A 14,638-nucleotide genomic window follows, 5' to 3' on the forward strand; every position below is an offset into this window, starting at 1 on the left:
AGGAGAGACAACAAGCCGGGGTACTAGCACGCTCGCGGGTGGTGCTCTGGGCGTCCACTGCACATAAGGGTGCCTCTCGTGCACTGCTACACCCGTCAGCCAACCATGGCCACAGCAAAGATCACTTGTGTGTGCAGCCCTCCCCTTCTTGACCCTACAAAGCATACTAGGGCCAAGTCAGGATGCAGGCACTGCCAAACCATGTGTGTCTCCCCCTTGCACCTAGGGCACATTGCTGTATTGGCTTCCCATGTGCAAAACCACTCAGATAAGGGCAATACACGAGGTGGAGAAGGGCTAAGCAGGGACTCCCACCACACTCTCACTTTCTCGTGCCACTCACACCCTCTCACTATCTCAGGGAGAAACCAAACACCGGGGAAGGCCGTGACCACAAAACAAGCAGGCACAGGACACACAATGCTGCCAAAACATCAGCTTGCTTCCCAGCAGTGCTCAGACAGCTGGAGAACAACACTTGTGGGAACACTGCGAGAACCTGGCTGCCCAGAGCCTTGGTCCATAGCAAGGGGCAACACATACTCTGAAACCTTTTCCCAAGTCCTGCCAGGGAAAAGCTTTAAAGTTTCCTACAGCCAGAACTGCAGGTGAGTGGCAGCAATGGCCACTGAGGCGATGCAAGAGAAGAACGGGAAGACAGTCCAGAGAGCTGTGCCCAAACAGTGTCTGAAATGACAGTGCCAAAAACCAAGCCCCACTCCCATTGCACACCATGGGTCCCACTGAGTGCATTCTCTCCAGATGAAGGACGAGGTCCCACAGCAGCAAAAGCAAGATTTTCCCATCACTTCAGTATCTGTCTAAGCTGGGCAGAGGATGGAAAAGAGAAAAGGATGGAAAACCTCCTAATGCTCCCAATAATCAAAGGCATAGAATCAAGAACAAGAAAGATGTTGTGCACTTTCTCCCCCAGAGAGCTCAGTACAGGACCCACTCCACTCCAACTCTCGTGAGACCCCACCTGCAATGCCGCCTCCAGCTCTGGGGTCCCCAGTACAAGGAAAAACATGAAACTCTTTGAGAGGGTCCAGAGGAGGGCCACAAAAATGGTCAGATGGCTAAAACATAGCAGGGGAGTTGGAGTAAAAGATCTTTAAATGCATCCCTTCCAACCCAAACTATGCTATGAATTTTTTTGAAACATGCATTAACTACACTCCCTCAAAGTGAAAAATTTAAGACACACATTAAGCGGCCAATAAACCTCGTTTTCTCCCATAGCAGAGCAACAGATGACAAAGAACCAGAGAATTGATTATTGCTTCTGGAGTTGGAGGCAGCGGGGTTTTGGTGATTATTACTGGTGCTGGGAACATACTTGGAGTAGTTGGGGGTCGTGTTGTTGTGACAGTAACAGTCGTCGTTTTCCCTGTGGTGCTGCTGGTGGTGCTGGTGGGGGGCATCGTGGTGCTGCTGGTGCTGCTGGTGGTGCTGCTGGTGGTGCTGGTGGGGGGCATCGTGGTGCTGCTGCTGGTGCTGGTGGGGGGCATCGTGGTGCTGCTGGGAATCTCCGGTGGTGTTAGCGGGGTAGTGGTTGTCGATACAGGTGTAGAGGACACTGTGCTCGTTGTGGATGAAGATGGGGCTGTTAGAAACAACAGGGACAGGGAAAACAGAGGTGCAAGATGCATAAGTTAGATGTAATATACACTGAATACAAGTTACACCTTAGGTAGCTACCAGAAAACTAAAGCTGTCTGTCCAGTCTTACCACAGTGAATCACTAGGTCTACCTTTTTGCCCCCGGAAAGCAGACTAGTTCAAAATCAGTGCACCGACAGTGCCAGACAATCCTTTGATAGCAAGGAGACTAGTGATGTAATATGCTTCTCACTAAACCAAAAATACCTACAAATTTTAAGACATAAGGAGGAGTAAGGCTCTGAGGCTTTCTATTTCTACCCTATTACTTAGAATACCTTGCTGTCTTATGAAGTAAGAACTGAGAGGGGATGCTGTGGTCTGGGAAGGAAGCATGTATGGAAATATGTTCCCGCCTGATGGTCATGTAATTTCCCCGTGCTGCAATGCTGGCCTGATAAAGAGGTTTACAGAGTATTAGTGGACCTCGGCAGCTGAAGACCACACTTCGCAGCAAGCAGCAGCCTGCAGAGTGAAACTCTTCCTGAAAGCCTGCCAGGGGAATCCTTCCTTCCTAGATCTATAACCACATGCAAACTTTAGCACTGACAGAGGGAAAGCAGGAGAAAGAGAATGAATTCTGTATAGCCCTGCCCAGAAAACGCCTAAAATGATGGTACTCTTAATCAAGGCCTACGCTAATCTTGTACAACGGGTCCTTCTAGAAAGCTGCTCTCCAGCAGAAGGAGAGAGCTCCACACCAGCATCAATAAGACTTCCTGGCAGCTCAATATCTGTCATGGAGATGACATGCCTTTAGGAACCAACAGGCCTTTATTTCTCCTATGGCAAAGCAAGAGCAGAGATAATTGGTCTGCTAAATACCTGGAGAGGTTGAAGTTACTGGGGTGGTGACTGATGGTGTGAATTCGCTTGTGATGGTTGGGGTGGGTATGGGCGTGGTGGTACTTGCTGTTGGCCGCCTGGTGGTAGTGGTGGTGAGTACTGTTGTGCTGGTGGTTGTTGAAGATGGTGTTAGAGTTGGTGGAGTCTCACAAGGAATTTCATGCCACTCACAACAGTTTACCCTAATTTCATAATTATAGCAAAGTTGCCACATAGTTGGATCTTGCTCCTCATTCTTACAGATTAGTCCATATGTAACATTACATTCTACTTTCTGGCCAAGTTCCTCTAAGCTCACATCGGGCTTTTCTTTAGCCCTGCATTCAATTTTTTCAGGAGCTTCACATATTTTGTCTCCATGTTCATTTCTTATTGCATCATAGGTTTCATAGTCACCACCATCTTCTTCAGGTTTACTAACATCAAACCACTCAGTCCAGTTACAGATTAATCCAAAGCATGGAGCTGAAAGAAAAGACAGAGATTCAGCATCTGAGCTTAAAGACCACATTCTGAGAAGATTAGTTTTGTATTCTTTTCCATTAAGGACTAGGGTAATGCACTGTAACTTGTTCTTTTTACCAAGAGAAAAAAGTTCTAGAATTGGTTCTATATTACCAGGTTTTTCAAGAGGAAGCTTTGCATCAAAATACAATCACCAATCTGAAGCCTTTAAAGGTCTTTCTTCTCTCTATACTTAACATAATTTTGCAATTTAAAAAATGTATTTATTTGTGTTTAAAATATATTTTTCTGTAGTGGATGTCTTTAATTTACTCTTCCTTTAAATGTTCCTTTGACATTCTTTAACAACTTAGTTTTATATTTAAAACTTACTTATAGTTACTGGAGGTCTTGTAGACATAACTGAAATAGGAAAAAAAAAAAAAAAGATTAATCCAGCATCTTCAAGCTTTAGAAAAATACATAATAATAGTTTTAAATATATTATCTTTTTTTGGTGACACTACTGAGACAATTTCTACTACCCCAGATGGATATTGAGATGTTAACTTGTTTTACAGAATTAAAAAGTCACTCTGTACATTTATAGTTACAATTTTTTCCATGAGAAGTAAATAAATTCAAAATGTTAAAAATCTTTCTTAGTGTATTGTGATAAAACTATTCATAAGTATCGCTCTATCTGTGTCAGCCATAAGCCCCTATACTTCTACATCCTATTTTAAAGTATTTTCCTTGAAGAAAATGATTTTTAGATGTGCATCTCTGTTAAAGGTTTACCTGTGGTGGTAAGAGTACTGGTAGGAAAAGAGGTTGAAAGGGTTGTAGGTGAAGTAGATGTCGGACAAGGAAAAGTACTTCCAACAATTACAGAACCATTTTCTGCACAAATGTATATTATACATATGTTGCCATCTTGTATTTGTGCCACAACTTCACCCACTTCATAACTTGTTCCATTGATGACACAAGGACAGCCTGCAAAAAAAGAGAGCAATTTTTCTATTACCAGGTAAGAGACAAAGGCAGAATACTTATGGACAAGGAAGCATTTGCAGGAATCATAGCTTTCAGAGCTATACCTGGAGTTAGACCTAATACATCACACTAATTTATCTTTACATTTAGAGGAACATTAAAACATATTTAATAATGCCCTGCATAAAACACTTGGAAGAACAGACTTACAAACTAGGTTTTAAAATGTTCTGAGAAAAATAACAACTGCAATTTACTGTCTGACACTTTTCTATAATACTACGTGTTCTGGGATTCAAAGTCTTGTAGCGAATTCCATTAGTTTATGTATGGGACATGGGGAGAAAGAATAAAAGGAAATGAGAAAAATGTTGAAAAAGAAGTTCTAACAGTAAGGTTCAACAGAAGTGCTGCTCAATTTTCTTTGGCCACAACTTTCATTTGCACTGGAAAGGATTATTCCAAATCAGTACTAAGTGTTTTGTAGAGACAAACATAGCAGTTCCATGCATTCTTTCTTTTTATTTGTAGAAAAAACCAAATGTTATTTACCTGGGAGTGGTGTACACTGTATGGATCCTGAGGGACCACAGACACTAAAAGCAAAATTTTCAAAAATTAAAATGTTACAGATATTTTATGGCACCTGTTAGCAGAGCCAAGAGCACAGAATTGTATAAATTTGTCACTTGTCTTTAGTCATACTACTGGATATTTTTCTGGGTGTAATATTTCCCAATACTGCCTATCATTATTTCATTCAGACTAAGTCATCACTTTCATTCTTTAAGTATAACACCTTAAAACTATCATGAATTGCTTTGTGTTGCAAGTTGCAGTAGTGCAATAATAAAAACTGTTTTTCAGAGCAGTGAATTTATAGCTAGATCGGGGTGGGGAGGTGGAGTGTTTGTCTCCGGTCACTGTGCAGAGTCATAGACGTCAGTGCTATCACTAGAAATGCTTTAGGAATGAGCAGTTAGGAGTCAACTATCTTTTGGGGCTAGTACAGATCATTTCCGATTACAATGGGTTTGGAATCCCAGTTTTAAGTGAGAATGCAAGGCAGAGTAGCCCCTCTCTTCCCAAAGAGCCATGAGAATCAAAAGGCTGTTCTAGAGACACACCCAGGTTCCATGCCATTATATAATTTATGACACTTCTAAGACTATATATATAAAATGAAATTGTTAATACACTTATTATGACAACACTATCAGCTGGAAATCTTGATTATTATGGATTTGGAAAATTATGAATGAAAAGTTTAGAATCTGTACATATCATAAGTGCAGCATTTTTTAAGTCTCAACTGGAATAAACAGCATTTTTCCTCTTATTTGCATAGATAAATGTTAGAATGAATATACCAGCTCTTCAGCTGAAGTTGTACATCTATATGCTTGAGGCCCAATAAAGTAAATGAAGGGCTCAGCATACATAAATTCTTTTCTTAATTACTGCAAATGTTTTTGCATTTTTTTATATACCATTGTGTACAGTTGTCTTCTGTGGGTATCTGCTCCCCAGGGGCCACATGAATTCCATCGATGTAACACCAACACAGATCTTCAGGCACACATTCCTTTGTCGCTTCATTATAAAAAGGCTTGTCTGGAGGGCATCTGGGGTAGCAACCTGTTGATGACAAGAATAGTATATAGAATGAAGAAAAAGTGTAAGGAGTTAACTGATAGGATAGCTTCTGAAGGTAAATGATTCTCACTGAATCAAGCACAGTGAAAGAAATTGAGAATTTCCAGTGCAAATTAATCATTGGACAATTAGTCTTTCCAAAAGACATAAAATCACAGAATTCTCATTGATAATGCTGGGGTGTGGAGGATTGACTAAAAGTTTAGTCATGAAAACTAGGGTAGTTGTTTTTTCCTAGTTTAAGATCTTGGAGAAAACCCTAATTTGTATTAATTTCTATGGGCAGCTAGTAATTTAAGAGAAAGAAACTTCCTTATTTTTCTATAGATATTGAAATGTGATCACTATATCAATAATACTTTGTGAAGAATGTGAAAGTGGATTCATTAACAAACAGGTTTTTCACGACATTTATTGGAACACTAGACCTTGTTAATGTGCCTTTAATAAATGAGGTATCTCCACCCAAACAGATAATTTTATCTGCATTTTCCATATCTTTGCTCAGTGACCCAAACCCCACCTGCAAGGGATTGTCTGTCAATTCTCATTTCATTTTTCATGTAAACACACTTTTAAAATTTATTGTGTCTTGCTTCCAAATAAACTCTCATGAAATCCGGTTCTTAATTACTCTAACTGTACCGTACTGGAACTCTAAACAGCCTGTGAACTGAATGACAATCTAAGTAACTGGTACTTAAAAGTTACTTCACACTGCCAGACTGTACTAAAGATGTCCTAACAAAAGTAAGCATGATCTATATTTCCACTGAAGATAAAAATAAAAAATAATTTAGAAAGAGAATTAGTTATATAATAATCTGCCTTCTGATACTTCCCAAAGTTTTCTAATAATCTAAGACAATCTATTTGAAAACATAGAATTGGTTTTAAAAAATATTTTGGCTAGGTTTTGGGTTTTTTTTTTTTGTTTGTTTTGTTACCAGAAGATCAAGGATTAAAATAACAAAGTCAAACTCTGGGCATTTCCTTACAGTCCCTAAACTGGAAATAACTGCTTCCAGTCAAGACCAAAAAGACTGCATGGCTGAAACCATGGCTGTTTTCTCCAACTTTATCATGTGGCAAATGAAATATGTTTATAAAGTCATTCCATCCAATGAATGAATCATTGCAGTCATGCAATGCAGTTATGACATGAGATTCCTTTTCAGTTATCAAGCACAAGAACTTGAACCTATTAATATCATATCTACAAATGAAATACACTAAAAATGCAGGTAGCTCCCTGTAGCCCTCTGACAACATGTTGTGGTCTCCATTAAGAATTCAACATATAGCAGCATCAGTGTGTTTGATATCAAAGATATTTTCCACTGTAAAGATAGGAGGATGTTGTACATTAATAAAGTCCAGATGGATCTGATACATAAAGAATGATAAAGAACCCTCAACTATCAGTAACTTGCTTCTTTGCCATGTGAAAGGTTTTCCTTCTCCCGAAAAGCTCTTGGGATGGGATGCAAAATAAGAATGGTGTAATAATCTTGCATGTTTCAGGATATTATCCAAGCAGAGACCTAGTTTTATGGCTCACAATAACGCAACTATCAGTCACTGATATTAATAAATAATAAATTATATTATAAGAAACAGTTATCTAATACTGGAGACAAATTCAACATAACAGATGTAGGAACAACTTGTCAAGCTGACTGACTATTCCATATTCATTAAGTGATATGTGGAAAAAGTTATACAAAATAAAATTTTAAAATGACAAGGAATTTATTACCTTCCAGGTATGGCATTGTAAAGTTGGTGCTGACATTATTAATCATCCTGCAGGTTGTGACATTACTGCCACAAGGTTCATAGTGCCAGTCGCACTCATTACGAGGGTTGTAGTAGTCACAAAATATCGCTGAAGAGAAAAAAAAGGACAAGCTGATTCAAAACATGGTTGACAGAATGCGGCTCTGATGAGCTCTTTAAAGGTAGAAGCTAAATGAGTCTACGTGTTAAGACAGCAAAATTTCTCGTGACATATGAGTCCTGGACTTTCTTCTACTGTACTTAAACATGTTTCATCAGAATTTAGGATCAAAACTCTGGGGCCCAAGATTTTCATATTAAACACTCAAGCTTCAGGATGAAAATGTTTGATCCAAATCACACAAATAAAAAAAAAAAAAAAAAAAAAAAAAAAAAAAAAAAGAAGTTTATTTTAATTTAAAATTAAGGTTAAATTTCTGAGAGCATTTTTGTTCCTTAATTACTAGCAAACACCTAAAAGCTCTTGCAGTATATTCAAAATAGTTCTGCCTTGCTGTATCACACGGGCTGTATCACATGGACAGGCCAAGAGCAAGCAGAATCCATTTAGATGACTACGGACAGAGGAAGGAGCTTTTATAAACTTGTATCAGAACTGATTGAAACTTATAACTTCTGTTTCACTGCCTTCTTACACTTAAAATCTAAAAGCAGTCAATTCCAAATCAGAATTATTTTTTTTTTAAAGAAAAATTTTACATTTCTGCCACTTAGAATCTAAAAATTTTGATTTGAGCACTTCTTTGGGAAACGTTAATTTAAATCTCATTTTGCATTATTATATGACATACTGGTATGAGCATTAGCACTGCTAATGGACACTGCTTAATATACTCAGTACTGATTGAGTTCATCTACACAGGAGTACTTCTATATAATTTTGCTAAAATTGAATTCTGAAAGAAACAGAAACAGAGGAAGAAACAGAAACAGAAAAAGAAGAAAAAGGAAAAGGGAAAAGGAAAAGGAAAAAAGTAAGAGGAAAGGGAGAAAAGGAAAGGGGAAAAGGGGAAAAGGAAAGGAAAAGGAGGAAAAAAGAAAAAAAGAAAAAGTAAAGAGAAGAAAAATTTAAAAAGGTGGAAAGAAAGAAAAAAATTAAAAGCCAGGCTGAATGAAAGATAATTGAAATATACAAACTTACTAGTTCTCATTATTCCTTGATAGACTCCAAAAATAAATTGCATTTCATTGCCAGCATAACCTTGCAGTCATAGTATTATTTTATTTGGCAGACTTTCTGATAGCAGCCAGAAAGATACAGTTGTGTTTAACTGTTACTCACGGCATATATCAGGAGTTCTCCAGAAAACACAGGCCTGAGCCTTGGTACATTCCTGAGCGTATGCAGCAACCGCGGAACAGAAGCACTCACAGTCTCCACCACTGTCACAAGAGCAGGCATCATGAACACAGGCGTCATAGAAAGGATTTGGGTCCACCTGTTGGGGAAAGAAATGATGCCCCAGTTCATCTCTGAAGTAGCTTTCAAACTAGTAAGCCTGAGAGAGCTCTTGGGATAGGGGAATTGAGCTGGGCAGGAATGAGGCTGTTCCTAAGGATTACCATATCACAGACAAACATTATACGCTTGAAGCTGCTTCATGTATTTTGGGTAATAATAGACTTAAAGTAATATAGTACCTTTGTAATTTGCTATGACCGAAAAAATAAAATAAGAGTTCTTGGAAGTGCCCACAATTTCTAACAGAGCTCCATTTTACTGCTCTCACGCCGATGAAGTCTTATCTTCCAACAAGCTTTGTCAACCAAGTGGTGAGCAAGAACAACCAAGTGTGAAAGGCTGCACTTCACAGCAAATATGAAGCAGATAATTGTGTGCTTGCCAGTTTTTGGAGTCTATCCAATCACACATTAGCAAAAAAAAAAAAAATATTAAAAAAAAATATTAAAAGTCCACTTTTTTTGCCTGGGATTGCAAGAGGAGAAACTGAGACTGGATTTTAGCTGCTGAAGGAATCAACATAGAAACACATGCTAAGTCGATTAAATTAATCATTCTGTATGACTTTTCCACTGTGTGTTAAGAATAGTTATATACAACAGAAACATAATATAATAATCATTATATTACCATACTTTATAAAGAGACAAGGAAGAGAGGAGTGCTCTCTGCACTGTGCTCTGAAAGCTGCGGGCCTGGCATAGTGTATGCTATCACAGTTGGAGGCGCAGTACTAGCAGCCAAGCCCGTCTAAACTGCGCAATGTCAGTGGTTGCCACGAAGATCCCTTCTGCGGGTTGAGTATTACAAAGAGCAGTGGTCTCTTCAACAGCCACCCTCCAACTATCGTATGCATTTCCATCAGAAGTGCGATCTCATCATCACAAGACCTTTTAGAACTTAAAGTAGTGAGTCTCTCAACAAGAAGTGGCACAACGCAGACCTGTTCAGCACACACAGACCTATTCAGGGTAGATTTATGAAGCTAGCTTGCACAGCAGTAGCGCTGAAACGGAGTATGGGCTTGTATGGCCGTGGCTGGCACCGCTACTGACACGGTCCCATTGCCACAGACACTCAAACTCCTTTGACTAAGGCTAGCTGCAATGTGATGACACCTATAGCTGTACTAAAGACTTGAAGATCACTCTATTTAACCCTTTCTTCATCCATTTCTGAGGGTCCCTCTGCATCTGCAATCGCAGAAAGGCACTGTGCTGTGCCATCATTTGCTGCCCTCTACAAACCTTAGAGTGACAAATTTCAAAGACTTTACTCCGGATGATGTTGCATTCTTTCTTTGCCCAGGACTCCCTGTGTGGTTTCACATCACAGGGCTTAATCTCTTCTGTGACATCTGGGCACGTGGCAGACTGTTTCCAGGAATTCCCAAACTTCAGAGCATTAGTCTCCTGCACCCCACTCCTTGTTGTAAAGTCGTTGTTAGACTTGTCATCGAAGTTGCCACACAAACCACACACTTTGCCCTGGAAAAGAAAATTAACAGCTTTTAAATCCACAGCTTTTAAATATACCATGGAAGTGAGAAACAGGCTAGTAAATAAGAGCAAAACATTGACATTTAAAAGGACAACTGACTCTCCATTTAAATTACACATTTCCATTTTACTTCCAAATAATTTCTACAGAAATCAAACCTTTATTTGTCTGCGTACTCAGTGAACTATTCAGCTCCCACGACTTCCTTCCTTGAAACCAATTATATCTAGTGTATTTCCATGTTTCTGTGGTGGCCCTTCATACAGCTTATAACACTAAAGGGTGGCTAAGCATCCTTCAGCTGAGAAGAATTGATTTGTTTTCCATTCTTCTCAATTTAGCATAACTCAGCTATTAATATAAGCCTGAGGGAATTTCATTCTGATTAAAAATGGTTTTATTAAATGCTTCTAACATAATGAGTGCCTTTTCTTCACCCATGGGAAAAATAAAATACAGGGACTCATTTTTCTTGAAAGAAATAATTTAGCAGCTTACCCACAATAGTGAATTTTTGGTAGTGGTATTTAAGGTACATCAGCCCCACCAAGCAACAGCATGTCCCTGTTTATACAACCCCACAGCTCCTCATTCAGCCCAGTGAATTCAGTACTCTATAATTCAACATGCTGATTTTCAGAAATCAGAACCACCTCCATACATTGCACACGGAGTGTGGTTTCAACTCAGAGCTGAGATCCCATGCAGGTTTCCAAGTCAGTTCTCATCCCCTGAATTACTTTGGATGCTTGGCTCTTAATGCTCACAAACTCAGAATGCCTTAGACATTTAGCTTTGCTGCATCCTCTGCAATGCATTGTGACAGACTGTAAGGAGCTCTGGCAGCACCTCTGCAAGCTGTGATAGTAATGCTGCAAGCTAATGATTAATGTGCAGAGGATATAGGAATTAAACAGAGTCAGAATAAAAGAACATTTATGTTTCCTTATCTCATTTGTCTATTCATACTACTACTTAAAAAAAAAAAAAAAAAAAAAAAAAAAAAAAAAAGAAGACAGACAGGTCCTAACTTTGTAATCAGGGGTCAGCTTGATGAAAACAGTAGTCTTCTTATCCCAGATAAGCATCACACCATTGCTAGCCTCAATAACGAGGTAGAGGCCGACTGTCCTGTTCCAATAACGCACATCATCACCAGTATCTCGCTGATTTTCTTTATAATCTTTATCCTCCAATTTCAGTTCAGTTTTCTGAAAGAGAAAAAGAAAAATATTATAACACTAACTTTTATGATGAGATATTAGACGCTCATACAAATACAACTCATTCTGAATCCAAAGCCAATTTGACAGAAAGTGGTGTAACACCTTTGATAGAATGAGAATCTTTACATTTACAAATTAGTTTGATAGAGGCTCTAACCTTCACTTGTTATACCTACTTTTTTGGCTGTGGCTTTGGAGCATTACTGTTTTTGAAATGCTTGAATACTGATATATACTTACTGAGCATCATTACTCACCCCTAGAAACATTTTAATAGCCTTTGAGCAGGTGACTCCTGTAGTTCCACAAGGGACATTCTCTGTGATGATACTGAACGAGCCACTGGAATTCCTGTCACCACAAAAATCCTATTGAAAAAGATAAAAGTGAGCATAAGAAAACTAGGTAGAATATTTATTTAATTTTTTAATATGATTTAAATCATTTTAAATAATTAAATCTCCACAATGTATAAATTGTTATTGCTGCTTCATATGTGAAATCTTACATACACATGTTTTTACAGACACACCAAGATATACACATGCATCTCTACATACACATAGACAGTTAACACAGTCTCATGTGTGGCAAAACCAGGGAAACAAGGGGGACAATAAAACAAAATGAGGAATATATCTTTAAATATAAATATCTTTGTTCTGTAAACTTAGAATTTTCATTTATTTCAGAATTGATAATGAACTGTTAGCTCTCACTATAAAATACTCTTGTTACAGTTTATGACCATTGTGTCAAAAAAAACCCCAACACATTCACACAGCTTGCCTGCACTGAAAATACAAAATTTATCCTGACAGAATGTGAAAACATCTCAGGAACAGTGATGACAGGCAATAAGAAATGACAAAACCAAAGATGAAAGTAGATCCTCAGGGCAATCAGATGCCATTTCAGCCCTCTTGATGAGCGTTACCTGAGTAGCCACATAGTCACATCTTCCATCAAAGTCGTAGAATTTTCCATCAAAGGTGATATAATGGCCACTTCCATATATTGTACAAGTCCCATAGCACACATACTCAGTGCAGCTCCAAGACCCTTTTTGGCAGACACTAGAAGAGAGCAGAAGAAATTTATTTTCATGTCTCTCCAAGAGCGTACTGTTTGGAAAACTGCAGAACAAACCAACAGCTACATGACGGTGCCCATTTTGGTGTTACAGAGTGTATTAAGTCTTAACTTCAATAGTTTAGCCTGCTTTGAAACCTATAACATGACTTTTACATCTGGCTGGATACGCTTTTTAGATCTGATAGTGTTTATATTTTAAAAATGAGTGCGCTTTCCCAATATGAGATGCCTACTTAAAACAGAAGTAGTTATTATCCCAATATTTTCAGTACAATCTGTATTTCCTCAGATATCAAAAAGTATGTCTGAAAATGTTTATAATTGCAGCTATCACGGCCACTGTAGTACATAAGCTTAGACACGATTATTAATTTACTGCATAGAATACTCTAGAAGGGAGTACAAATTATAACTTGCCAGGTGTTGCAGTCCACTGTTATCTGCTGTCCAGAAGAATACCACTGGTTGTTATGGATGCATGGGCAGTCTTTCTGCTCAACACAGCCACCTTTGCCATCATCAAATAGACCTTCAGGACACACACAGCCTGAGACACACTCTGACTGGAACTAGGGAATACAGGGAGAAATCATTACTTTACGAAAAACACTGCATTTTAATTCCACTTCTTCATAGACATTCTGGTAAAAACTGCATTTATAACCAAACAGAATAATATTGATTAGTTTTATAAGATTCTTCTTTCTAAGCTTCTAATGTTTTTATTTTCTTTATTGATTGTCTAAGAACCCAAATCACATTTCACTTGGGAGGTACAACTCTACTGAAGACACAGTAAAAAGAAAAAGGAGAAGGAGACCATAAGGGGAATCATCATGAAATTGCCAACAGAGTAATATCACTGGGGAGAAAATACAGGAAACTTTACCAGAGAGAAATAAACTGTTAGTTACAACAGCATTTTTTGTGTTGCACTGTGTCATTTAAAGCACAAAAAATGAATAAAGGAAACATGACATGGGGAAAAATTGAATACTTACATGATCAGCTCGAGGAGTATGACAGCTAAATTGTAGAGGTGTTTGCGAAGTCCACTTTGGGGATGTGCTGCAGTCAAAGTACCTCTTGTTAGAAGAACACGCTGTTGTATCTGAAAGGCACATTGTTGGTTTAGATGTATCAAGAAAAGACAAAAGAAATGTGCATGAAAAGTTGCAGTTACTGAGACAGAAATTTCAGGGCATGTATATCCTTATGGAAAAAAGAGGGTCAGCGAAGACAAAAGAAAGTGAAAATGCGTAACTGTTTCACATAAAGAGAAAAAACAAACATGCAAAACAAGCAAGTGGAGAATTCAAATGGAAAGTGTAGGTTTGGCTTTGGAGCACGGGTTATGGTTTTTGTTTTATTTTATAGAATTTCACTTACTTTTCTTTCCTGTTGTCACTGAAGTACAATGGACCTTTGCATCTCGGCACACACTAGAAAAGAAATGAAGTAGTAGAAATTTTTTTAAAAAGTAAGCTCAGTGTCTTCAATTTAAGTCTAAGGATTTGTTTATATAAATTTGAAAGTATTTATCAGAGAGATCCTGCATAATTTCTACTGATATTTCAGGGTACACTCATGAATTTTCACTTGGGGAAAAGTTTATGTTTCAAGGAATGACAGCTATGCTATTAATACTTAATACTATGCTTTTTGATGACTCAGGAAACATATAATAATGAAACAGTTAATAACGATAATTTAAATCAAAGCCTTCATTTAGATACATAGTGTATTTTCATGCCTGTTCAATTCACACACTGCAAATGTATTGGCCTGTATGCTTCATCTGCCAGATGAGAGAAGGAAGTATTTCACAGTTCGTACTGATGATTCATGCAGCAAACTGTTGTCAGAATTCATGATAAAAAATACCAGAACCGTGAAAGTTACTTTCAAACACCTATGCTACTGTAAGTACATATCAAGGGGACCTGTC

At 38.2% G+C, this 14,638-nt stretch overlaps 1 protein-coding gene across 1 annotated transcript in view; it reads right to left on the minus strand.

Moving 5' to 3' along the window:
• The window catches only part of MUC2 (mucin 2, oligomeric mucus/gel-forming), a 46,761-nt gene that overhangs the window by 15,101 nt on the left and 17,022 nt on the right, over positions 1-14,638 (minus strand). The window contains exons 17-31 of the mRNA XM_026850183.1: positions 14,080-14,132; positions 13,692-13,801; positions 13,108-13,259; positions 12,533-12,671; positions 11,853-11,963; positions 11,401-11,580; positions 10,117-10,356; positions 8,690-8,846; positions 7,367-7,495; positions 5,442-5,589; positions 4,504-4,547; positions 3,754-3,951; positions 3,346-3,375; positions 2,488-2,973; positions 1,340-1,606 (exon numbers count right to left, since the gene is read on the minus strand). Coding sequence (XP_026705984.1) covers positions 1,340-1,606; positions 2,488-2,973; positions 3,346-3,375; positions 3,754-3,951; positions 4,504-4,547; positions 5,442-5,589; positions 7,367-7,495; positions 8,690-8,846; positions 10,117-10,356; positions 11,401-11,580; positions 11,853-11,963; positions 12,533-12,671; positions 13,108-13,259; positions 13,692-13,801; positions 14,080-14,132 — 2,444 coding nt within the window. The remainder of the gene's footprint in view (positions 1-1,339; positions 1,607-2,487; positions 2,974-3,345; positions 3,376-3,753; positions 3,952-4,503; positions 4,548-5,441; positions 5,590-7,366; positions 7,496-8,689; positions 8,847-10,116; positions 10,357-11,400; positions 11,581-11,852; positions 11,964-12,532; positions 12,672-13,107; positions 13,260-13,691; positions 13,802-14,079; positions 14,133-14,638) is intronic.

The sequence above is a fragment of the Athene cunicularia genome, assembly GCF_003259725.1.
Source record: "Athene cunicularia isolate RWA chromosome 5 unlocalized genomic scaffold, athCun1 chr5_part2, whole genome shotgun sequence".
NCBI lineage: Eukaryota > Metazoa > Chordata > Aves > Strigiformes > Strigidae > Athene > Athene cunicularia.